This window comes from Saccopteryx leptura, chromosome 3, assembly GCF_036850995.1.
Source record: "Saccopteryx leptura isolate mSacLep1 chromosome 3, mSacLep1_pri_phased_curated, whole genome shotgun sequence".
Classification (NCBI taxonomy): Eukaryota; Metazoa; Chordata; class Mammalia; order Chiroptera; family Emballonuridae; genus Saccopteryx; species Saccopteryx leptura.
Genome location: NC_089505.1, coordinates 112,527,213 through 112,552,521, shown reverse-complemented (window position 1 = coordinate 112,552,521; position 25,309 = coordinate 112,527,213). Strand labels below are relative to the sequence as shown.

The 25,309-nt window shown below is 43.9% G+C and overlaps 1 protein-coding gene across 2 annotated transcripts in view; it reads left to right on the top strand.

Moving 5' to 3' along the window:
• MTF1 (metal regulatory transcription factor 1) overlaps positions 1-25,309 on the top strand; it is a 46,416-nt gene that overhangs the window by 14,387 nt on the left and 6,720 nt on the right. For both annotated transcript variants that reach the window (XM_066375897.1, XM_066375896.1), the window contains exons 3-9: positions 5,683-5,921; positions 9,722-9,853; positions 11,794-11,867; positions 12,327-12,463; positions 15,924-16,001; positions 21,409-21,511; positions 22,192-22,787. In XM_066375897.1, the coding sequence (XP_066231994.1) occupies positions 5,683-5,921; positions 9,722-9,853; positions 11,794-11,867; positions 12,327-12,463; positions 15,924-16,001; positions 21,409-21,511; positions 22,192-22,787 (1,359 nt within the window). The remainder of the gene's footprint in view (positions 1-5,682; positions 5,922-9,721; positions 9,854-11,793; positions 11,868-12,326; positions 12,464-15,923; positions 16,002-21,408; positions 21,512-22,191; positions 22,788-25,309) is intronic.

Genomic DNA, 25,309 nt, shown 5'->3' with positions numbered 1-25,309 from the left:
GTGCCACTTCTCCACAAGACTAGTCCCTGAGGCTGTGGCAGTGACCAAAACAGATGTGACAGACGTGGTTCCTGTTCTCAAGGAACCTATAGTCTGAGTAGGGAGTAGCTATTCATTCATTTAACTCGAGAAATATTTATTTAGGCCTGACCAGGCGGTGGTACAGTGGATAGTAGATTGACCTGGGACTCTGAGGACCCAGGTTTGAAACCTAAAGGTCTCTAGCTTGAGTGCAGGCTCACCAGCATGAGTGCAGGGTTTCCGGCTTGAGCATGGGATCATGGACATGATCCCATGGTTGCTGGCTTGAAGTCCAAGGTTGCTGGCTTGAGCAAGGGGTCACTGGATAGGCTTGAGCCCCCCAGTCAAAGTATGTATGAGAAGCCATCAATGAACAACTAAAGTGATACAACCCTGAGTTGATGCTTCTATCTCTCCCTCTCTTTCTGTCTGTCTCTCTCTTGCTAAAATATATATACATATATATATATTTATTTAGTGCCTCCTTGTTTTTTAGCAACTGCTGTGCCTGGCAACTAAATAGATAATGATATAAATTGTTTAATTAATTATGTAAGTATTTAATCTTAAAGATTTTTTATTTATTGATTTTACAGAGAGAGGAGAGAGAGGGATGGGAAGTGAGAAGTACCAATTCATAGTTGCTTCACTTTAGTGTTTCATTGACTGCTGCTTATATGTGCCTTGACTAAGCAAGCCCAGGGTTTTGAACCGGCGACCTCAGCATTCTAGTTCTGTGCTCTATCTACTGCGCCACCACAGGCCAGGCTAATTATTTAATCTTTTTTTTTTTTTTTTTCATTTTTCTGAAGCTGGAAACAGGGAGAGACAGTCAGACAGACTCCCGCATGCGCCCGGCACGTCCACCAGGGGCGACGCTCTGCCCACCAGGGGGCGATGCTCTGCCCATCCTGGGCGTCGCCATGTTGCGACCAGAGCCACTCTAGCGCCTGAGGCAGAGGCCACAGAGCCATCCCCAGCGCCCGGGCCATCTTTGCTCCAATGGAGCCTTGGCTGCGGGAGGGGAAGAGAGAGACAGAGAGGAAAGCGTGGCGGAGGGGTGGAGAAGCAAATGGGCGCTTCTCCTGTGTGCCCTGGCCGGGAATCGAACCCGGGTCCTCCGCACGCTAGGCCGACGCTCTACCGCTGAGCCAACCGGCCAGGGCTAATTATTTAATCTTAAATGGTATTATGTACTTTAAAGAAATAGAGGAGCCCAGGCTGGGTAGCTCAGTTGGTTAGAGCATTGTCCCAATACACCGAGGTTACGGGTTCGATCTCTGGTCGAGGCACATAACAAGAAACAACCAGTGAATACATAAATAAGTGGAACAACAAATCATTGTTTCTCTCTCTCTTTCTAAAATATCAATTAAAAAAAGAAAAGAAATAGAGGAAGCTATGAGAACCTTTAATACGAATATGTGGTTTGTGGTGGGAATAGGAGTCAGTCATGAAAGAGTTCCTTGAGGAAGGAACATTTATTTGAAGCTTGACTTGGCCAAGTGAAAACCTTGAATGGGAGTAGGGGTTGGAAGGGCAGGGAGACAGGGAGGGGTAGTTAATTATTGATTGCACTGTTACCTGTAAAGTTATCAACTGCTGGAACATCTTAAGAATGAAATTATGCTCTTATCAATTATGCTTGTCATTGTCATCAGCTCTGCGATTGAGACATGAAGTCTTTTATTGCAGCGCTCACAGTCCCGGTTCTCCTTCCTGCTCAGTGATTATTCTGAACTCTCTATCTGGCAGCACCAAAGAGACTTTTGGTCTTGAAGGGATCAGGATGTGTGTGTGAGGATAATTAACAATGTAAGCTAAGTGTGCAATGAGTGCTATAGTGTTAAATATTGGAATTCACAGAAGGGCATGTCACTTAGACATGGAGTGATTATGGAAGGCCTTGGTGGTTGGTAGTGAAGCTTGAATTGAAGAGAGACTCACAAAAGCAGAGAAGAAAGGAACCAGGCATTTGCAGTAGAGGAAAAGGAGAAAGCAAAGGCAGGCAAGTGGACATTTAGTGCTGCATTTAGGGAAGACTGTGCTGTTGCCCTTGGGTCCCGCCAGAGCCTGCTGTGTCCCAGAGGGGATGAGGACCTGGCTGGGCCTTGACTGTCAGGCTCAGGAACTGGGACTTTGTCATTTGAGCAGAGCTATGGCATGTGCAGAACACTGTTTTAGAATAAATCTGGCAATGAGTGGTTTTATAAACTACCCACTGAGACATGAGAATGCCTGCTACTGGGCCAGTGACTCAGTTCAACAGCTGTTTGTGTCGCACCTTCTGTGTGGCAGTGGGAAGGGTTAGGAATGAATTAGTGAGAGAGCACTTGCCTGAGGAATCCAAAGACTTGTGCAAGATCATATTGAAGGCTGACTAGATGAGAGAGGAGTAGGTGGGAAGATGGGCGGAGCCAGGGTCCCTCCTTTCCCACCCCCGCTGGCTGTAGAGGTTGGCCAACTATGGCCTATAGGCCAGACCCATCAGATGCCTGTTTTTGTAGAATGGTTTTTACATTTTAAAATAATCTTTTAAAATAAAATAAGAACAGTGTTTCATGATGAAAATGATATGAAATTCAAAGTTCATTGTCCATACATAGTTTTTTAGAGAGTTGAGCCGTTGTAACAGACTGTGTGGCCCACAAAGCCTAAATATTTACTGATTGGCTCTTTACAGGAACCTTGTCCCCCTCGAGTCACACTCATCCTTATTTTATTCCTCTCTTCTCTGAAACTCAGTGTCGCTCTTCCTACCTGAAGCTCTCCCTCTTCCCAGGCTTTTAAATATCCGTCTCTTTTTTATGTTCCACAGCTTCTCTTCCTTCCAAGAAGCTTTCTCCTCCCAAACAGGCTCAAGACGAATCCTGCTTAAAAAACAAAAACAAACAAATACTGCAACTCAGAAGCCCGCAGTCCCTTAGAGCTAATCTTGCTAAGTCATTAGTGAACTTCCCTGGATCCGGTAGTTTTCGCAGTCCTTGTTTTCACTAACTTTTAACATTTTGATGGTTTCCTTTTCCTAGAGTCCCTTTTTCTCTTGGCTTCATTCTCTTTGCTTCTCTTCCTGTTTCCCCAGCCCTTTGCCCCACTCACCCATCAATGGCTTCTTTTCTTTTACCAGTACTTTAAACATTGGTGACTCTCATGGGTCTAGCCTTTGTCTTATAAGAGCTATTATTTTATTGAGTACCTATTATATGGCGGTCAGTATATTTAAATGCTTTATGCAAATGATCCCTCCATGTTATAAATAAGGAAAGTGAGGCTCAGTAGGAAGCTTAAGTGATTTTCCCAAGGTTACATAGAAAGTAGCGGGAACCTGAGCCTGCTGTGTGCAGGTCAAGTCAGCTGTTACCTGTGCACCTGACTCCTGCCATAGGCTTTCTTCTTAGCTCCCAGCCCATACGTCTGACTGCCTACTAGACATTTCCATCTGGGAGTCCCAGCAGCACCTCAGACCCAACTCATCATCTCTCCCCCAACCCCAGGTTTGTGGTGTGGCCATCTCTTCAGTCATTCAGGCCATGAGCTGGGGAGTGGATCTTGCTGTTGCCTCTCCCCGACCCCTTCTACTCCTCAGTGCCAGTTATCACACAGCCTGTCATTTCTCCCCCTTTAATTTCTCTGCAATTCATCCCTCATATTTCTCTTAATCTAGCCCTTCTTTTACTCCAGTCCATGTGCCACAGGGCACTAGAATGATCTCTTCTGAACCCCAGCTCTGTGTTGCTATATTAAAACCTGTCGATGCCTCCCCATTGTCCTGTTTCTCTACTCCACAGCCTAACTAAGGAGGCTTCGTCTTATTTTTCTAGATTCTCCTTCTAGTCTCTTACATGCTGCCAGTGTGTTTGTGGTTCACTGGACCAGCAAACTCATCTTTCCAAGCAGTTCCCCAGGTGTTACCTCTTTCTGGAGTGTCCTTCTGCCCTGTTTGTCTGAGGGATACCTTTTCAGTTTGTCTAAAAAAATAGACTTTTAGATTTTAACAGGCAAGTGAAAAACAGAAGAGTACCTGGGTCTCTGAGCCTTCACTGATGTCCAGTCTTTCTGAGAGTGGTGAGGTTTCCCATTTTTATACTCTCATGCACTGTGGGCATGTATCTGTTGTCAGGCGGAGCGTGGTGTATAATAATTTGTGCATGTCTGCCTCCTTAAAATTGGCATTCCTTATAAGCAGAGATTTTGGTCTTGCTTACTTTTTATCTGTGATATCTAGCTTGTTGCCTAGGACCTAGTAGTTCAGTAACTGTTGAATAAGTAACACGAGTGTGAACTGAGGCTTTGGAGGAAGGTTAGGTGTAAAGGATGAAGATGTTTGCTAAAGCTGAGGAGTAGACAGTACTAGCACCCTGATGTGTATAGATAGCATCATAGAATTTACAAAGTACTTTCAAAAAATGGTTTATTGTTTTTTGTTCCACTCAAAAGCACTGTGAGACAGAACAGGCATAAATGTCTGCATTTTAGAAATAACATGAAATGCGGAGAAGTGAAATGACTTGCTCAAAGTCACGAACATAAGTGCCAGAATTGAGTCTTGTCCCGTAATGCTGCTTCCTCTGCACCTGTGTAGAGATGGGGAAGGTTTGGGAGATGAGAGAGTTTTGGAATAACCGTACATTTAGAGGTTAAAGGAAAGGAGTGACTCAGAGCGGATAAAGAGAACCCGAAGGAATTACTGTGTGGTAAAGGACAAGTTTTCAGAAGGAGAGGGTCTCACCCATGAGATATTTTTGCAAATAATAAAGGAGAATTGGAAAGGATGAAAGAGTTTGACCACCAGGAAGTTCAAGAGAATAATTTCATACAATGAAGCCAACTTGCCAAGCAGCAAGGACTACGTGGGCATTGAGGAACATGGAGGCACAACTGAAAACTACCTTTTCAGGAAGTTTGGGGATGAAAGGAAACCTAGAGGCTGACAGGTTGAGAAATGTTACTCCAAGAATTTTTTTTTTAAGTTTTATTTATTTATTTTAAGTCTTTATTCAATTTTCAGAGAGGAGAGGGAGAGAGAGAGATAAAAGAGAGAGAGAAGGGAAGGGAGAGGGTCAGGAAGCATCAACTCCCACATGTGCCTTGACCAGGCAAGCCCAGGGTTTCGCACCGGCGACCTCATTGTTCCCCAGTTCAATGCCTTATCCCACTGCGCCACCACAGGTCAGGCACTCCAAGAAATTCTTGATACATTAATTTTTATTCTGTAGACTTGAAAATATTCAGTGGAAACTATGCTAGTGTATACCTGCTAATATATATATATGACTGAGTATATAAATTTCAAGATGTTTTAGACTCAATTTAACAAGGGTCAGTTATCAAGATATAGTGCCATAGGGCAGGATGTTGGACTTAAAATGAAGTCAGATTTTTATCTGAATATAGGTAATTGTAAGAGCATATGCCTCCCTTTTGGTGTACACTAATGTCTGAAAATACTTTATATTCACATAGAATAGTCACCAACAGATACACGCTCATCTGTTCCTCATTTGTTGTTCAGGTATGATTTGATCAACAGGAAGATATCCCTGTTTTGTTGGTAGGGCCTGCTTTCTGTTTGTATGACCCACATCTGGGAGCCAAGCTCTGGGGGAGTTAGAGCCTGGGCAGCTCTCTTGTTCTGTTGCTAAGGTGTCCTCTGTCTGCCAGGTCAAGCGGTACCAGTGCACCTTTGAGGGCTGTCCCCGCACCTACAGCACAGCAGGCAACCTGCGCACCCACCAGAAGACTCACCGAGGAGAGTACACCTTTGTCTGTAACCAGGAGGGCTGTGGCAAGGCCTTCCTCACCTCCTACAGCCTCAGGATCCATGTGCGAGTGCACACGAAGGAGAAGCCATTTGAGTGCGACGTGCAGGGCTGTGAGAAGGCGTTCAACACGCTCTACAGGTCAGCCTTGTCCCGCTGCTCCTCCCGCCTCTGACCCTCACTGTGTCACAATTGCAACTGTCTCTCCCTGCACAGTACAGATGTCCACTTGCAGGGCTTTAAGGAGTGCAGCTATGCTAAACTATTTAAAGTTTATTAGAGGAACTTGTTACTTAAAGATTGACATATATTGGGTAGGCTGAAAATGCTGGTGCATTTGTATTTAGATTTTGGATCTCCTGTGTGACATTCTAGCCTGGAGATCACGGTAATCGACATAGAGTTCTCTCGCCTTTGCCCAGAACGTTGCTACTAAGAGTCTGTCATTTTCCTTCCTAACTCACTTTGAAGATTAATTTCTTCCACCCTGAGAAATGGGAGTGGTCCACTCAGCCATTTCTCTTTTCTTTTTTTGTATTTTTCCAAAGTTAGAAGTGGGGAAGCAGTTAGACTCTCACATGCACCCAACCAGGATCCACCTGGTATGCCCACCAGGGGGTGATGCTCTGCCCATCTGGGGTGTTGCTCCGTTGCAGCTGAAGCCATTCTAGCACCTGAGGTGGAGGCCATGGAGTCGTCCTCAGTGCCCGGGCCAACTTTGCCCCCATGGAGCCTTCACTGAGGGAGGGGAAGAGAGAGAGAGGAAGGAGAGGGGGAAGGGTGGAGAAGCAGATGGGCGCTTCTCCTATGTGTCCTGGCCAGGAATAGATTCCACACGCCCGGCCAATGCTCTACTGCTGACCCGACTGACCAGGGCCTAGTCATTTCTCTTTTCTACCATTGGTATCAGGAGCCTTAGTCTTCAACATTGGCTATAAAATAAACATAACAGTAGCTAACACTTTTTTTAAAATTTCTGTTTTGAGGTTTAAATTTTTTTTTATTGATTATTTAAATTATTTTTTTATTTTATTGATTTTAATTTTTAATTAAACTTTTTTTTTTTAGATCAGCATTATTTATTTATTTATTGTTATTTTTAAAAATTTATTCAGTGAGAAAGGAAGGGGGGAGAGAGAGAGAGCGAGAGGGAGAGATATAAGAACATTGAGCTATTCTTGTATGTGCCCTGACCAGGGATTGAACCAGCAACCTTTGCACTTCGGGACTATGATTTAACCAACCGAGCTATCCGGCCAGGGCTATTTTATTGATTTTAGAGAGAGAAAAGGAGAGAGCGAGCGAGAGAGAGACAGGAACATCAATCTGTTCCTGTATGTGCCCTGACCTGGGATCAAACCGGCCAACTCTACACTTTGGGACGGTGCTCTAACTAACCGAGCTATCAGGCCAGGGCGTATAGCTAACACTTTTAAGGCCCACACTTACTGTGTGCTGGCGCTGTTCAATGTGCTGGTCCTCATAGCACTAATAAGTAAATGGAAACCCAGATGTGTGTCACTGGCTCAGGGTCCCTCATCCAGTAAGAGGTGGGACCAGGACTTGAGTCCCGGACCATCTGGCTCCAGGGTCACACTCATACACAATGCTATATACTTCTCTTTGAGCAAAAAATTTTGAAATATATATATATATATATATATGGAATTCTTATGCACTTAATCCTTTTTTTAATCTTTTTTTTTTTTTTATAGAGACAGAGTCACAGAGAGGGATAGATAGGGACAGACAGACAGGAACGGAGAGAGATGAGAAGCATCAATCATCTGTTTTTCATTGCACCTTAGTTGTTCATTGATTGCTTTCTCATATGTGCCTTGACCACAGGCCTTCAGCAGACTGAGTAACCCTTTGCTCGAGCCAGCAACCTTGAGTCCAAGCTGGTGAGCTTTTTGCTCAAACCAGTTGAGCCCACACTCAAGCTGGCGAACTCGGGGTCTTGAACCTGGGTCCTTCGCATCCCAGTCCGACGCTCTATCCACTGCACCACCGCCTGGTCAGGCCTTTTTTTAATCTTTTTAAATAAATTTTTTTTCTTTTTTCTTTTTCTTTTTTTTTTTTTGTATTTTTCTGAAGTTGGAAACGGGGAGGCAGTCAGACTCCCGCATGCGCCCGACCGGGATCCACCCGGCATGCCCACCAGGGGGCGACGCTCTGTCACCGGCATGCTTACCAGAGGGCGATGCTCTGCCCATCTGGGGCGTTGCTCTGTCGCAACCAGAGCCATTCTAGCGCCTGAGGCAGAGGCCACGGAGCCATCCTCAGCGCCCGGGCCAACCTTGCTCCAATGGAGCCTCGGCTGCGGGAGGGGAAGAGAGAGACAGAGAGGAAGGAGAGGGTGAGGGGTCAAGAAGCAGAGGGCGCCTCTCCTGTGTGCCCTGGCCGGGAATCGAACCTGGGACTCCTGCACACCAGGCCAACGCTCTACCACTGAGCCAACTGGCCAGAGCCCTTTTTTTAATCTTTTAAAATAATTTTAAATTTTAACCAGCTTATAAATTCTCAGTGTTTACAGATTAAAAAGTTCTATAAGGTTTGCTACAAAAAAAAAAGTGTACCTCCCCATTTCTCCCCCTTCACATGCAATCACATTCTATTCTTTTAGTTTAATATAAATATTTTTATATTTATTTCCATGCTTTTAAGTGTTAGTCTTATATTGCTCCTTGATTTTAACAAATAGTGACTTTCTACTGTAGAAGTTAAGAATTAAGTTCCCCTGGCCAGTTTGCTCAGTGGTAGAGCGTTGGCCCAGCATGTGCATGTCCCGGGTTCGATTCCTGGTCAGGGCACACAGGAGAAGTGCCCATCTACTTCTTCACCCCTCCCCCTCTCGCTTCTCTCTCTCTCTCTCTCTCTTTTTCTCTCTTCTTCTCTTCTCCTTTTCTCCGGCAGCCATGGCTGGATTAGAACGAATTGGCCCCAGTTGCTCTGGATGGCTCCATAGCCTCCACTTCATGTGCTAAAAAATGGCTCCAGTTGCAATGGAGCAAGGGCACCAAATGGGCAGGGCATTGCTCCCTGGTGGGCTTGTGGGGTGGATCCCAGTTGGGGTGCATGTGGGAGTCTGTCTCTGCCTCCCCTCCTCTCACTGAATAAAAAAAATAAAAAAGAATTAAGCTCTATTTCTTCCCCCATCACTCTCCTCCCTCCTCCTCTATCCTCCCTCCTCCTCCATCTCCCTCCTCCTCCATCTGCCTCCTTCTCCATTTCCCTCCTCCTCCATCTCCTTCCTACTCCATCTCCCTCCTCCTCCATCTCCCTCCTCCATTTCCCTCCTCCTCCATCTTCCTCCTCCTCCATCTCCCTCCTCCCTCCTCCTCTATCCTCCTCCATCTTCTTCCTCCTCCATCTCCCTCCTCCCTCCTCCTCTATCCTCCTTCATCTCCCTCCTCCCTCCTCCTCTATCCTCCTCCATCTCCCTCCTCCTTCCTCCTCTATCCTCCTCCATCTCCCTCCTCCCTCCTCCTCTATCCTCCTCCATCTCCCTCCTCCCTCCTCCTCTATCCTCCTCCATCTCCCTCCTCCCTCCTCCTCTATCCTCCCTCCTTCTCTATCTCCCTCCTCCCTCCTCCCCATCTTGCTCCTCTTTCATCTCCCTCCTCCTCTCTCCTCCCCATCTCACTCCTCCCATCTTCTTTCTCCTCCCTCCTCCCTCATCTCCCCCTCCCTGTCTCCTTCATACTTGGCACCTTTCCCCAAAGTCCATTCTTCCAATGTAATTATTTTATTTCCAGTATATATTATTTTTTGTTAGTCAGTATTCAGTATTTACTTGGCCTTAAGTAAAATTACTTTTTTCTCTCATAAAAGGTTTTACTTGCCTAGGCTTATGCACTTGGTCTTGAAACCTGTTAAGCTGGCGTGGGAGGCTCTGTAATACATTGCAACAAAGGGCCTCTCTCTGGGATATCTTACAGGCTGAAAGCACATCAGAGGCTTCACACAGGGAAAACGTTTAACTGTGAATCTGAAGGCTGCAGCAAGTACTTCACCACACTCAGTGATCTGAGGAAGCACATTCGAACCCATACAGGAGAAAAGCCATTTCGGTAGGTCTCACTGTTTTCTATTTGTCACTGACCACGTTTCAACTGGGTATCTTGATATACTCTAAAATTTTTCAAAATGGAAAGACAATTCCTTCCCTAGGTCTCTGGCAGTGTTAGCTTTCCCCAGGATAACTATAACCAATTGCTGCAGACTGCAGGGAGGATAATGGATTCTGAGAGCATCCTCACTCTGGATGATGGCTTTCTGTCTCATCTTCCCTCTTATTTTGAAGAAGCATTTGTTGAAACTCGCTTTTATGGTATTTTTATCAGTGCTAGAGAATTACTAAGACACAGGTTCTCCTCCTGGGAGAGTTAGTCTGTTGGAAAAGAACCACAGGTAACTGGATGGTATCTGAGACTGAAATGGAGTCTTTGAGTACATGGAAAAGGGGTATCTACCTAAGAATTGGTGAGGAGAGTGGAGGAGACAAGAGGGGAGTAAGGGGTAGGAATACTTAGGCTAGTGGTGCAAGTATTTTGTTACTTGCTCAGTTGTGTCTTTGTAATACCTCGTGTGTATACACAAACAGGTAGGAGTGTCTGTTTTTATCTGTGTATTTCAGTTTATGTATCTATATACATATATATTTAATAGATGCAAATATAAATGTTTAAGCTCACAGGAAGTACTTGTACCATCTAGTTTCTTCTGCAGTCGTGGCATGTAGCCTGGTTCTGGGCATTTTGTAGGGATTCAAAACAACTTAGGGATGACTATGTGAGTTTTTAGTGACATTATCAGTTTGTAAAGATTCCCCCTAAATACAATGCAGATATATTACTGAACATTGCACCAAAACAATGTTTTTGACTTCTGTCAAAAAAGATTCAAGTTATATTCATAGCATTAAATATGATACCTTTCCCTTCCTGAATCACTCATCTCCTCATTACAACACCAGGAAATAAAAAAGTCATCAGAGACAGTCAACTCTTAAACACCAATTAAATGTTACTATTTTTTAAAATTACAGATGCATTTCTGAGTCATGGATCCTGGTTGGTTAGTGTCTAGGTGCTGTGACACTTACATTACTTTTGTCCCCTCGGTGCTGTTGCGGGGACTCTGATTTTTATTCAATCACATTTTTTTGTGTGATAATTACTACTGCTAGGCTTTCTTGAATATTAGATGAGACTTGAGACACAATGATAAGATTAATTAGAAAGTAAAATGCTTCAGAGAAGCTTTCTATTTAAAGAAGTAAACTATTTTGGCTTACAAGAAAATGTATTCATTCATATAAATAGTAATTGAATGCTTGCTCTGTGCAAAAACTACAGCAAAATGTCAAGAACTCCATGGACCCTGCCCTCAAAGAGTTTACCTTCTAGGAGAATAGATGACAAATGTATACAATGGACATAAAACAAGATTAGAAATGACGGATGCTATAAAAGAAGCTAAATGCCTTAAGAGTTCTGAGGAAGAAAAGATTACTTCTAGTTTTGGTTATGAAGAAAGTAAAGGAAGAAGTTGATCTTCTACACTGAAGATTATAGATTAGTCATTACAGCCAGTGTTTTTGGAATGATTCTGTTCCGGTGTTGTATTTTCAGGCCCCGTGACCGTGAGAGCCTCCGAGCCCGCTGTGGGTGTTTCTGACACTGCACTGGCAGATTCTCCCATGGCTCTCATTGTCAATGGAACTTTGTTAAGTCAATCATCAAAAGGCTTTTATTATCAGTGCTCTCAACTTGTGCCTTACCTATAAAACAAGAAATACTTATCCCAGGCCATCAGCAACCTCTGATCTCAGATTTGTCACCTTACTTTTCCAGGGACCTGTTATCATTCCCATGTCAAAACCAATTTCATTGATGTAATCTTGGTGGTTGAACATTTGTTTTAGTTTGAGTTTGTGTTTACAAGAGATGTTGAAAATAAAGGTCTGTTAGCAAATGACTGCTGTTTCTTTTTCAAACCACTTACCTAGGTGTGATCACGATGGCTGTGGAAAAGCATTTGCAGCAAGCCACCACCTTAAAACTCACGTCCGTACACATACTGGTGAGTTCAGGCTAATTTTTGTTTTTATTTTAATCTTCCTTGAGCCAGTAAATATCTGTGTTTCTGTTGAGGCCTGTGGAGCTCTGTGGAGGAGTAAGCCTAATCAGCTTCGCCTTCACCTGTAATGTTGGACTTTCTATCAAAGGTTAAAGGATCTCAAGGTTGGACTCAGGAATCCAACCTTAAGAAGTGAAAGCATTACAAAGATACTCAAGAAAAGAACCTGGGAGAAAAAACTAATCCCTTTAAACTTCCCAGGAGCAGGCCATTCTTGGTGTTTTGCTCTACATTCAATTTTAGGACTGAGATGCTTAACTTATATTTTATCCAACTTGTAACAACTGTTAATCTGAATCTGCATAAGACATAAGAGTACCTCCCTGTTTTAGGGAATAGTAGATATCCTAATTCAGTGAGATGACTTTATGATAAAATTAATACTACTTGTCATTCTTGCAGGTGAACGACCCTTTTTCTGCCCCAGTAACGGCTGTGAGAAAACATTCAGCACTCAATACAGTCTCAAAAGTCACATGAAAGGTCACGATAACAAAGGACACTTATACAATGCACTTCCAACCCACAATGGATCAGAGGTGTGCAGTGTTTTATCTCTGGTTTTGATCCGGGCACCACAAAACAGCAACCATTATTTATGTATTAAAATAAAAGGTCAAAACATCTTCTCTGTGTATCTGTTAGTGAGAGGGAAGAAATCAGGGCCAAGATCTATGTCTTGAGGATTGGGGCGTAGAAACCAGGAATTTCACCAGGCTCCCTGTGCTTCGGCCTTTGATTAGGATCCACTTTCCTTCCATCGATTGGTACAGTGGGAGGGGTCTTGAAACCACCCGTCTAAGAATGGCTTCCAAAAGGCCAGCAAAATGCTAGAAAAGGCTGTTTTTTTCCCATTCATTGCTTTAAGATGGTATATCTCCACTTGAGTTTGGAACATCAATTAATACTTTACTTCAACATCCATTAATCTATCGTTGCAGAACCAGGAAGAGTCTGGGTGATCTCTTGCCCTTTTGAATGGTCTGCAGACCAAAAACGTTGAGCCACTCGTTTAAGGCACTGAACCACAGAACAAGTCTCTGCAAAGTTTTAGGCAGTTTTGTCTCTTTGACAAGCTCCTCCACCATATTTCCTTCTACAACTCATTACAGAGAGATCCTGGGATAAATTTACTGTTATTACTTCTGATGTGGTATTAGGTACTTACCAAATGCCTTTTAAACCTAGGAAGTGAGTGCTATTATTATCTTACCACTTCATACTTAAAGAAACTGAAACACACTGGCCCCCTTTTTTTAAAATATTTTTTTTTAATATTTTTTTTATTTATTCATTTTAGAGAGGAGAGAGAGAGAGAAGGGGAGAGGAGCAGGAAGCATCAACTCCCACATGCGCCTTGACCAGGCAAGCCCAGGGTTTCAAACTGGCGACCTCAGTGTTTCCAGGTCGACGCTCCATCCACTGCGCCACCGCCTGGTCAGGCACTGGTCCCCTTTTGAATAATCAGATCTTTAAAGTACATAATATGATTTTGATTCAGGGGTAGATGGCATACTTTAATTCTGTAGTTTTCAAATTTTAAACAGCAAAGGATCCCTTTGGAAGGACTCTCCTCTCTGTTTTCTTAGTAACAATAACTACTATTTACTGAATGTTTACTATGTGCCAAGTACTGTGCTAAGTGTTTTTATATGTTTTATCTCACAAGAATTCTGTGAGCTCAGTACTGTTATTATCCCCACGTTACTGATAAACTAGAGGCAAGGAGAAGTCACTTGCCTAAGTATCTAATGTTTGTAATTAGTCTTATTTAGGCAGGCAGTCTGATTCCAGTGTCTGATTCTGGATCCCTGTGTTGTAAGAGGCAAAACAGCATTAGTTGTGAAGACTACAGCCTCTGGAACTCAGCTGCCTGAATTCAGATCTAAGTTCAGCCACTAATCGGATGACCTTAGGCAGATGGCTTCTTCATGCCTCAGTTTATCTGTAAAACCAGGTGTAAATATTAAGATTTGAGCTTCTTTGCTGAGCTGCATTTAAGTCATAATCAGTTTTTGCGCTTTTGTAGCAATGTACTTCTGTAACAATCCGAGGACAGAGTAAGTGGGTTTTTTTTGTTTGTTTGTTTGTTTTTACAGAGGCAGAGATAGACAGGGACAGACAGACAGGAACGGAGAGAGATCAGAAGCATCAATCATTCGTTTTTCATCGCGCGTTGCAACCTCGTAGTTGTTCATTGATTGCTTTCTCATATATGCCTTGACCACGGGCCTTCAGCAGACCGAGTAACCCCTTGCTGGAGCCAGCAACCTTGGGTCCAAGCTGGTGAGCTTTTTGCTCAAGCCAGATGAGCCCGCGCTCAAGCTGGCGACCTCAGGGTCTCGAACTTGGGTCCTTCTGCATCCCAGTCTTCCGCTCCATCCACTGCACCACCACCTGGTCAGGCCAGAGTAAGTGTTGACCACCTGTGAGCACTGGAGACCCCAGTGCACAAAGCTTAGACTTCATCCTCTCCAGATCACTAGTCACTCCCAGTGGAGGGAACCTCGTCTAGTCCCAGGATTTAAATGCTGTCTAGATCATGTGGATTGCCTTTGAGTCCTAAGTGTATATATTCAGCCTGGATCTCTTCCTGATCTCTAGATATGTGTGTTCAGCCTCCCACTTGATGTCTCCACCCAGATATCAGCTGATCTTCAACCTGACACGTCCAAACCTGTCCCTCCCGCAGTTTTTCCCGTCTTAGTAAATGCACCTCCGTTTGTCTAGTGGCATGGGCCAAAAATCTTGGAGTTGTTTTAGACTCCTCTTTTTTTTTTGTCATACCCCACATTCACTAGCAATACCGTGAGAATATATCTAGAATCTGATCACTTCTGGTTACTTTGTTCAAGCCACTGTTGTCTTTTGCCTGGATTCTTGCAGTAATCTGCTAAGTGGTCTGGGCGTCGTTTCCCCTTCTCCCCACTCTCACTCTGCCCCAACACAGACTTTCCTACGTGTATCACCCAGAGTGATCTCTCAAACCACAATAAGGCAGGTAATGTGTGTATTTGAATAGGAAACCCTCTGTACCGCTCTGAGGAAGGATCCCTGAATGCCTGTAATAGGGACACAGTGATATAGTGGGAGGGAGATGGACTTCAGGTAGAAGCATTGGGGTGTATTCTGCTAATTAGTTGTGTAATTTTGTACAATTCACTGTCACTCTTTGCATTAATTTTTTCATTCGAAATGGGAATGTAAAATAATACTTCAAGCCTGACCTGTGGTGGCACAGTGGATAAAGCATTAACCTGGAACACTTAGGTTGCTGGTTTAAAACCCTGGGCTTGCCTGGTCAAGGTATATATAGATGCTTCTTGCCCCTTTCCCCCTAAAAATTAATCAGTCAATAATACTTAAGAATTTTATATGAATAGCAAATGAACCTGACCTAGCGGTGGCACAGTGGATAGAGCGTTGGACTGGGACACAGAGGACTCAGGTTCGAAACCCCGAGGTTACCGGCTTGAGCACAGGCTCATCTGGTTCGAGCTTGAGCCCAAGGTCGCTGGCTTGAGCAAGGGGTCACTTGGTCTGCTGTAGCCCCTCGGTCAAGGCACATGTGAGAAAGCAATCACTGAACAACTAAGGTGCCGCAACAAAGAATTGATGCTTCTCATCTCTCCCTCTGCCTGTCTGTCTGTCCCTCTCTATCCCTCTCTCTGTCACCAAAATTAAAAAATTTTTAAAAAAGCAAATAAGGTCATGTGAAATCACTTTGTACATGATAAGACCAATATATAAATGTTATTAATTTCATATTTTGGCTTTTGTTGTTGAGACTGAGTTGTGAGGTAATTCTTAAACACTTTAAGAAATGTAAGAGGTTCTTCTAAGAACATCAGGATTCTAAAAATTAGAAGAATTCACATATTCTTGCTTTGGTTGGTGTACAGCTAGACATTTGGGACATTGTCATAAAGTGTTTTATTACATGATATTCTATAAACCATGATTTTTTGTTACTCAATAAGAATTTTTTCTCTTTCACAGGATGCAAATCACTCACTTTGTCTGAGTGATTTGAGCCTTTTGTCCACAGATTCTGAATTGCGAGAAAATTCCAATACAGTAAGTATATCTATTATATGGGTGCTAGAAAAAAAGTGTAAGAATCGAATGCTCGCTTTGGTGGGAAAATTGAGGGAGACCAGTTTTAAAGTCTTCCAACTGGAGCTGTGTTCAATTACTGACTGTTCAGGGTTTTCTGTTTTTGTTTCTTTGTTTCCTGATAAGAGCTCTCACAAGAGAGATTGTTCTCTCTGATTCCTAATGCCTTTTGACCTAGGTCACTCACTTGATAGCCTCCTGGCCCCAGAAAATTTCTTTCTTTCTTCACTCGGCAAATATTTATCAAGTGCCCACTCCAGGCAGTGTGCTGATGCTAAGCTTAGAGTGGTAAAATGTAGGTGTGGTCTGTCCATGAGGAGTTTAAAATTAGTTCCCTATAAGGAGGAACCAGAATTACAGTTTCCAGGCTTTTTAAGCCCCTCTGGTCTGACCTGCATCAGTCTTTTTCTTTCTTTGAGCTCCCTGCTTTGGGGCTTTGAAGGACAGAAACCTCCTCTTGGGCCCCTGCTGAAGGCCAGTCCCACTCCATCTAGATCTGATTACTTCAGTTCATTCACTCTGTTTGGAATTTCCCTGCCTTTCTCGTGGCTCTGTGATGGGCCTTGCAGACCATGCATCAGCCTGAGCTTATCCTGCTCCATGAGCATCTGTGTGCTTTACTGTGTCACCAGTGCTGGTTGTTAAGTGTACAGTTTTTGTTAACAAGTAATTGTAGCTTAGGATGGATTTTCTGAGTATATGCATGATAAATAAGAAGGAATCAGTGTGAGAGGAACAGAGACTAAATGACTCAGGAATGTTGTGAAAAGTATTTCTCAAAGTGGAGTCATCTGCAGCACCAAGCCTACTGAGTCAGTTTCCTCTGGGAGTGGCATCCCACACTGCATTTTCATATAAGCACCCACGGCCTGGGTTCTGGTAATGGTAAGAGTTGCTCTTATTAGACTAACTCTTGCATAGAAAACAACTATATATGTTGGGCAAAATATAAAAATGCTACTTGAAGGGACCAGAGAGCAACCCAAATAGGCAGATGTAATGCCTGGAAGAAGGGGCCCCTTGGAAGAGAGCAGAAGCACTTGGATGGGTTTTCTGGCTCAAAGGCTTATCTACTCAGGGCCAGCCCCAGTTGACACCAAACAAGATGGCCAAAATTCAGTAAACACAGTCTTACTGGCATGATAAACCAGAGGACAGAGGTCAGGGCCACCTGGAAAATGAAGGGGCATAGCCTGGAAAGGAGAGAACTACAAAGAGGGAGCCCTGAGTTCTGTGTATAAACTTTTGTCCAAATGTCTAGTTGATCCCTGAACTGTGGATGTGTGGGACAGACCCGACTCAACTTAGCTGGGGCTAAAGAAGTGGACAAAGACAGCAGCTGCTGTCCACTGCAGGGAAGGCAGAGTTTGGAGCTGGAGTACGGCCCAGGAAATAGAATGTTAAAGCCAACACTTTTCGAAGAAGTTTAACAGAATCCAGGGTTTCTATAATGTGTTATTTGCAATGTATAAGGTAATCCAAAATTAGTAAACATGAAAAGAAACAGGAAACCATTACCCCTACATAAGAGAAAAGGTAATCTGGAGAGACTGACCTCAAGATGAGCCAAACATCAGACTTAACGGACAAGGATTTTTAAATAGCTCAAAGTCGTAAAGGAATATGCTTGTAATGGTTGAATATATAGGAAATCTCAGCAGAGAAATAGAAACTATAAAAAATGTATTGACTGGACATTCTGGGACTAAAAATTTATCTGAAATAAAAAATTCACTGGATGAGTTTAACAGCAGATTGGAAATGACAAAAGAATCGGTTAAATTAAAGATAGGTCACTAGAAATTAAGCAATCTGAAGAAAAAAAAAATCAAGTACAGTGAGTCTGTAAAGTCATGGTGCACTTTTAACCAGTCACAGGAAAGCAACAAAAGATGATAGAAATGTGAAATCTGCACCAAATAAAAGGAAAACCCTCCCAGTTTCTGTAGGATGATGTGGCAGCATGTGCGCATGCGCAGATGATGACGTAACACCATGTATACAGCGGAGCAGCCCACGGCCTTGGCAGTCGAGATGTGGATGGTACAGAGGAAAGTTCAGTGTGTTCTGTGGCTCACTAAATTAGAATCTGTGACCAAAGTGCAACATGAATATCGGCGCATTTATAATGAAGCGCCATGACATTAATCACTTAAAACAGAGAATCACAGACGTTATTCACTCTGTTACACCAGACGTCCTTACCCATGTGTGGCAAGAACTTCACTATCGTTTGGATGTGTGTAGGGCAACAAATGGAGCCCTCATCAAACTGCACTGATAGGTATGAAACTGGGAGAGTTTTCCTTTTATTTGGTGCAGATTTCACATTTCTATCGTCTTTTGTTGCTTTCCTGTGACTGGTCAAAAGTGCACCATGACTTTACGGACACACTATATTTTATACGATTTTTGTGCATATTAACATTTCAGAGCTAATGCTCTAAAAGAATTTTCCATATGGGATGGCCGACATGCCCTTTGAGCTGTGCAACCTAAGATTTCAGGTTGTAGTCTCTCTTTAATCTCAGCGATTGTGTTGAGTTGTTCAGGGGTTTACTCCCTGGCTAGGGCTGTGACATGTTTGAGGAGCTTTCTGTAGCCCTGGGGTCACCAGGTGAGGAACCCTGGTATGAAGGAACATAGTATTTTTATTTTTCTACTACAATGTACATCAGGAAGAGAGAGGCTGCTCCATTCCTTGGGATCAAATTACATATTGTGCCCTTGTCATCCAGCATTTACCCCAGAATTAGAAATAGTCTCATGTTTAGCATTTATCAAGCTAAGGCCGTAATTCCTTGACGACATAAGATTAATTCTGCTTTGTTTTACTTTGCTTTAAAAATATTATGGATTGTTAAAATCAAATGATGTTGTGTGATCACCATTTTGTGGGGTTCTAGGCAGCCACATGTGTCTTCGAAGAGAACTTTGGTTTGCTCAGATCTTCGTTAAAGGAGGGTTGAAGCGGGTAGAGAGTGGCTGCTGGGCCTCTTGGCTGTTGAGCTTCGGGATCCATTCTGGTCCCACACAGCTCCCAGTGTTTTCCTGCTCTTGCTCCAAGCCCACGGCTCAGCCCCTTCTTGTCTTCTCTGTTTTGGGGAGCTGCTCCCAGGGTTTTTGCCCTGCAGCCTGGCAGTGGCTAAGTCCTATTCCCCTCAGCACTTTTTCCTTCCTTCCTTCCTTTTTTTTTTTTTTAAGATTTTACTTACTGATTTTACAGAGAGGGGGTTGGGGAGTGAGAAGTATCAATTCATAGCTGCTTCACTTTAGTTCTTCATTGGTTGGCGCCTTGACCAGGTAAGCTCAGGGTTTCGAACCAGTGACCTCAGCATTCCAGGTCAGTGCTCTGTCTACTGCGCCACCACAGGCCAGGTGTCCTTTTTTTTTTTAATAAAAAACAAACAAAAACCCCCCGCTTTTTACTGATATTTAATAAAAGTACACCTGTTATGAAGGTACAGCAGAGTAAATCATTACAATTCATCACATCCATGTAACAGCACCCAAATGGAGACACAGAGTAGTCCCAGCACCCCAAAAACTCCTTCATGTTCCCTGACAGCTGTTACCTCTCCCTAGGGATAACCACAATCTGACTTCTAACAAGTTGTGATTAGTCTTTTTTTTTTTTTTTTTAAGCTGGAAACGGGGAGAGACAGTCAGACAGACTCCCGCATGCGCCCGACCGGGATCCACCCGGCACGCCCACCAGGGGCGAAGCTCTGCCCACCAGGGGGCGATGCTCTGCCCCTCTGGGGCGTCGCTCTGCCATGACCAGAGCCACTCTAGCGCCTGGGGCAGAGGCCAAGGAGCCATCCCCAGCGCCCGGGCCATCTTTGCTCCAATGGAGCCTTGGCTGCGGGAGGGGAAGAGAGAGACAGAGAGGAAGGGGGGGGGGGGTGGAGAAGCAAATGGGCGCCTCTCCTGTGTGCCCTGGCCGGGAATCGAACCCGGGTCCCCCGCACGCCAGGCCGACGCTCTACCGCTGAGCCAACCGGCCAGGGCCACAAGTTGTGATTAATTTTGAATGTTTTTGTGCTTTGTATAATTGGAGTCATGCAGTATAGACATATTTATGCTGGATTTTTTCAACATTATGTTCAAGAAATCAGTCCATATTGGTTGCATATGGTAATAGATCATTCATTCTCTTTGAACAGTGTTACCCTAAATAAATACACCACAATTTGTTCTTTTTACTTCCCTTAGGTATCTGGATAGTTTCTAGTTTGGGGCCAAGATGAACAGTGTGCTATGAACATTCTTGTTTATAATCTTTTGGAGTCAACAGGCTATTTCTTTTTAACAATGTTATTGCTGATGATTTGTAGACAGGTAGAACAAAACAAAAACCACAAAGAAGTTGGAAAGTTAATAGCTTAGTAGTTTTTAGCCCACTATTTTTCATACTGAGTTGTACCTCTTTATTGGGTTATAAAATAGAATAAATCATCAGCATTTTAAGAACAGCAGAATAGAAATTATTAGAAGTCATGGCACATAGTAAGGATATGCTGTGCTAATAGATTTGGTTCACTTACATACGTGGATATGTATATAATATGAAGCATATATGTATGTACACATTCCGTAATGTAAAATGTATTTCTTTGTGTCACAATGAAAAGTCTGAAGGCCACTGTCTTGCCTGTGATTCTTTTTTTTTTTTTATTTTTTTTTATTTATTCATTTTAGAGAGGAGAGGGAGAGACAGAGAGAGAGAGAGAGAGAGAGAGGAGAGACAGAGAGAGAGAAGGGGGGAGGAGCTGGAAGCATCAACTCCCATATGTGCCTTGACCAAGCAAGCCCAGGGTTTCGAACCGGCGACCTCAGCATTTCCAGGTCGATGCTTTATCCACTGCGCCACCACAGGTCTTGCCTGTGATTCTTAATTCCCTGTGCACTGGAAGCTGGAAGCCTCACAGAGTTGCAGGTGATTGGATATTATTTAGTCCGAACTTTATGTAGAATTTGTAGAGCAGAGCTCAGCACACCTTTTTTTGTAAAGGGACAGCTAGCAAATGATTTTGATTTTGTAGCATAGGTCTCTGTCATGACTCCTCGGGTCTGCCATTGTAGCTGAGAGCACATGGACAGTCAGTAAGTGAGCATGCCCATGACCCAGCAAACTCGACAACAACAGGCATTCAGCCTGTTAGCTTATCGAATTCTGTTTTAGAGTATTTGAGGACCCAAGTCTTGAATGTCTGAGGTTTAGGAACATACCTGCCACCTGGAGAAGGAAGAGTTAGAAACAGGAAGCATGTCCAGAGACCACTGCAGGGCTGCTGCTCCATGTTCTCTGCTGCTGAAGGATGCCTCCTCCGATGGTGGGTCTCACATCCTTGTCTTTGTCCATCAGATACAGGGCCAGGATCTCAGCACACTTTCACCAGCAATCATCTTTAAGTCAATGTTCCAGGATTCAGATGAAACGGCAATTCAGGAAGACCCTCAACAGACAGGTTTGTTACACGGACTCTTCCCCAGATCCCAGCACTGTTCACACACTGAATGACATAATGGTGAAATATCTCTTCAGCCCCTTTGAATGAAGTGACTTTCAGTGAAGGGTTAGACAAGTCGGGGCCTTTCAGTTCAGTTCCATCTTCCCCTGCTTCCCTCAGCGAGGGTCTGCTTGAGGTTTTACTTTCCCTAGACCCTCAAAGAGGAGGGTCTCCTTTTCCCAGTGCTCTTGTTTGCTTTAAAAAAATGAGAGGAGCTGTGCACTCTTCTTCTGATGTGACACCCTGTTCGCGTGTGGGTAGGATCCACAAACTAGCATCAGATGCAGAGATCAGACAGTGTTTGAAAGAGAATCCTTCTGAAGCTTCACGGTAGTCAGGAAGTGTGTGTACTGGTCATGCCAAAAAAGGATGTCTAGCCCCATTTCTAGAAAAGCCTTAGGACGCATTTTTTTGCAAAGACCTATACAGGGTCTTCACATTTAAACAGTGAGGTTGATTGTAAGGCCTGTTACTTTGACCAGAGGTCACATTAAGTAAAAAGCAGAAAGCCAGCCTGCTAGCCGTGGAGGCACTGGCTCTGACTTCAGCTGCCTTTGCTTTAGCCCATAGTGACTGTGTGTTTGTGGCTCATGTAAGGCTTGGGACATATATATATTTCTATTTCTTTTTCTTACCAGCTGCCTTGATTGAAAGTTTTAATGGTGATGCAGAGTCAGTCAATGATGTTCCGCCACCCACAGGAAATTCAGCATCTTTATCTCTTCCACTTGTACTGCAGCCTGGCATCTCCGAGCCACCCCAGCCTCTGCTACCAGCCTCGGCACCGCCTGCTCCTCCGCCTGCTCCCTCCCTAGGAACTGGTTCCCAGCAAGCTGCATTTGGCAACCCCCCTGCTCTCTTACAACCTCCAGAAGTGCCTGTTTCCCACAGCACACAGTTTGCTGCTAATCATCAAGAGTTTCTTCCGCACCCCCAGGCACCGCAGCCCATCGGACCAGGACTTTCTGTTGTTGCTGGGGCTTCTTCAGCAGCAGCAGCGGTGACATCAGCCGTGGCAGCGCCACCCCAACTACAAAGTACTACTGAGCCCTTACCAGCCATGGTCCAGACGCTACCCCTGGGTGCCAACTCTGTCCTAACTAATAATCCCACTATAACCATCACCCCGACTCCCAACACGGCGATCCTACAGTCTAGCCTAGTCATGGGAGAACAGAACTTACAGTGGATATTAAATGGCGCCACGAGTTCACCACAGAACCAAGAACAAATTGTAAGTATTGTGTATAAAGAGATCCTATAGAGTGAAGTGTATTTACATAGGTGACACATTCAGAGGCTTTTACTTCAAAAATGAAAGTGGCTGTCATATCTGCTGTGAGATGTGTAATTCTATCTCTTAGTCATTTCCCCAGAATCAGGTGGTATAAATCCAGGGAACGCTGTAGTCTATACCTGCAGTGGAGAGAACCAGCCTTCAGTTTCCCTAGCAGTGGGCGTTTAACTCATACCACCTGCCATCTGATCCCATCATCTAGGACGGGAGCAGTCAGCAAACTTCAGAGGCCCAAGAACGTATTGGGAAAACGGGTTCTTTCCCCAAGGCAGAGTCACACCTATGTGGGGGACTGATATGACCCCGTCAGATGGCCAAGTCAGAGAAATAACCTCTGCTCCCAGAGCCCGCTTAGAGCCATTTTCTACAAAAGTATTTGGTCTCGATGATAAGGAAATGACTTGGTCATTCGTTAAATATATTTTTTGAGGGCCTGGTAGTTACCAGGTACCCTATGGCTACTCTGGAGGTTACTGAAAAGTGAAAATCATGATCTCTTTTTTTATGAAAGCTTAACATGCTAGTTAAAGAGGCTAAAACACTTAAAAGAAAGTTAACATTACCAGTAGGTAAAGTGCCCAAAATGCCAAAAACGGTAATAGAAAAAAATAACAGCTATGATTTATGGAGCCCTTACTATGTGTAAGGGCTTACTGTACTAAGCACTTTTAAGAACTGAGGCTCTAATGTGTAAGTCATTACCTTATGTACACATTATTTTTAATGTACATAAAGTAAATTTTTAAAATTTTATTAAACATATACCTGTTACCCTCCTTGCACTAACACCCTCCCGTGCCCCCCCCCCCCCGTTTTCCCTATTATTAACATCTAGCACCAATGTGGTGCATTTGTTGTAATTAGACAATATTGAGACAGCATTGTTAACTGAAGTCTGTAGTTTACATGAGGGTTCATGCTTTGTGTTGTACTTAACAAATCCAGGTGTCCTGTATCAGTCATTCCAGGGTCCAGAATAGTTTTATCACCCTAAAAATCCCATTTCACTTACCTATCCCATTTTCCTCTAGCAACTGTTTCTCTTTTTACTGTTTCTATATGTCCGTATCCTAGATGTCACCCACTTGCTAACTAAGCACTTTTTAACACATTACAACAGTCCTAGAAGGTAGATATGATTTTATCAATGGAGAGCTGAGGCCCAGTGAAGTGACTAGCACAAGGACACACAACTCATAAGTGGCAAACCAGGGGTTTGAGCCTAGACTGATCCCAGAGCCTGTGCTCTTGATTACTACATCATGCTGCTTGATGAGGGGTTCAGAGGCTAAGGGTTTACTGGGCAGCCATACAGGTCAGGTGAACCTTGAGGTGTGAATAGGAATTAGATGGAGAAAAGGATAACCCAGGCAGGAGAACATCTGGACAGATGTATGATGCTCTCAAACTATTTAGGACTAAATATTGAGAGCACTAAGATTCCATAAATGAGGTGCCAGCCACCTCTGGAGGCAACCTAGTTCCATTTCAGATGGCCAGAGTCATGGAAATGTCTTTTCAGTGTCATGACCCAATCAGCCTCCATGTACTTCTACCATTTTTTTCTGGATCTGCCCTGGGGAGAAGCGTGGAGCAAAGGTGTTGTTCATTTTCCACATTGTTTTATAGTGTCATCTCCTATAACTTAGCCAGAAGCTTTCTTGTCCCTCCTAGACTTTCTTTTTTACTTAAAGGGATAAAAGACAAAGCTCTTTAAAGATAAGAGTGGAGCCTGACCTGTGGTGGCGCAGTGGATAAAGTGTCGACCTGGAAATACTGAGGTCGCTGGTTCGAAACCCTGGGCTTGCCTGGTCAAGGCACATATGGGAGTTGATGCTTCCAGCTCCTTCCCCCTTCTCTCTCTCTGTCTCTCTCTCTCCTCTCTAAAAATAAATAAAAAAAAATTAAAAAAAAAAATAAAGATAAGAGTGGAAAAAAGTTGAAACTTGATAGCCAGTAGGACTTAGTATTAACCTAAGTAGCTAATGTTTGCCGAATGTTTGCCACAAGGACTCTGCATGCATTTTCTCATTTCATCCTCGAAAGGATGCTTGAGGAGTTCCCTTTGTTATCCCAATTTTTACAGATGAGGAAACTGAGACACTAAGAAGTTAAATCACTTGCCTGACCTCAACAGCTAATAAGTGCCGGAGTTAGGACTTGAATCGGGAGTAGCAGAGTCCAGGGCCCACCCTTGAGCAACTACACTGGGCTCAGGGCCTTCACGGGGGCTGTTCTGCCTGTAAGAGGAAGTCTTAGCCTCTCCTTAGCATGCAGCTTAATCCTGGAGGGGAGGAAAGAACTTTCCAGCCTCATAGATGTCCTGGGGAATGGCGGAGATTGGAGAGCTTGGAGAACTTGGAGAGGAAGCTGGCCCCGGGGCTTCCGCTGGGAGGATCATCAGCTTGAGAAAAGCACCTTGGAGGAGCCTTCGGGCACACAGAACCTCTGCATTTGGC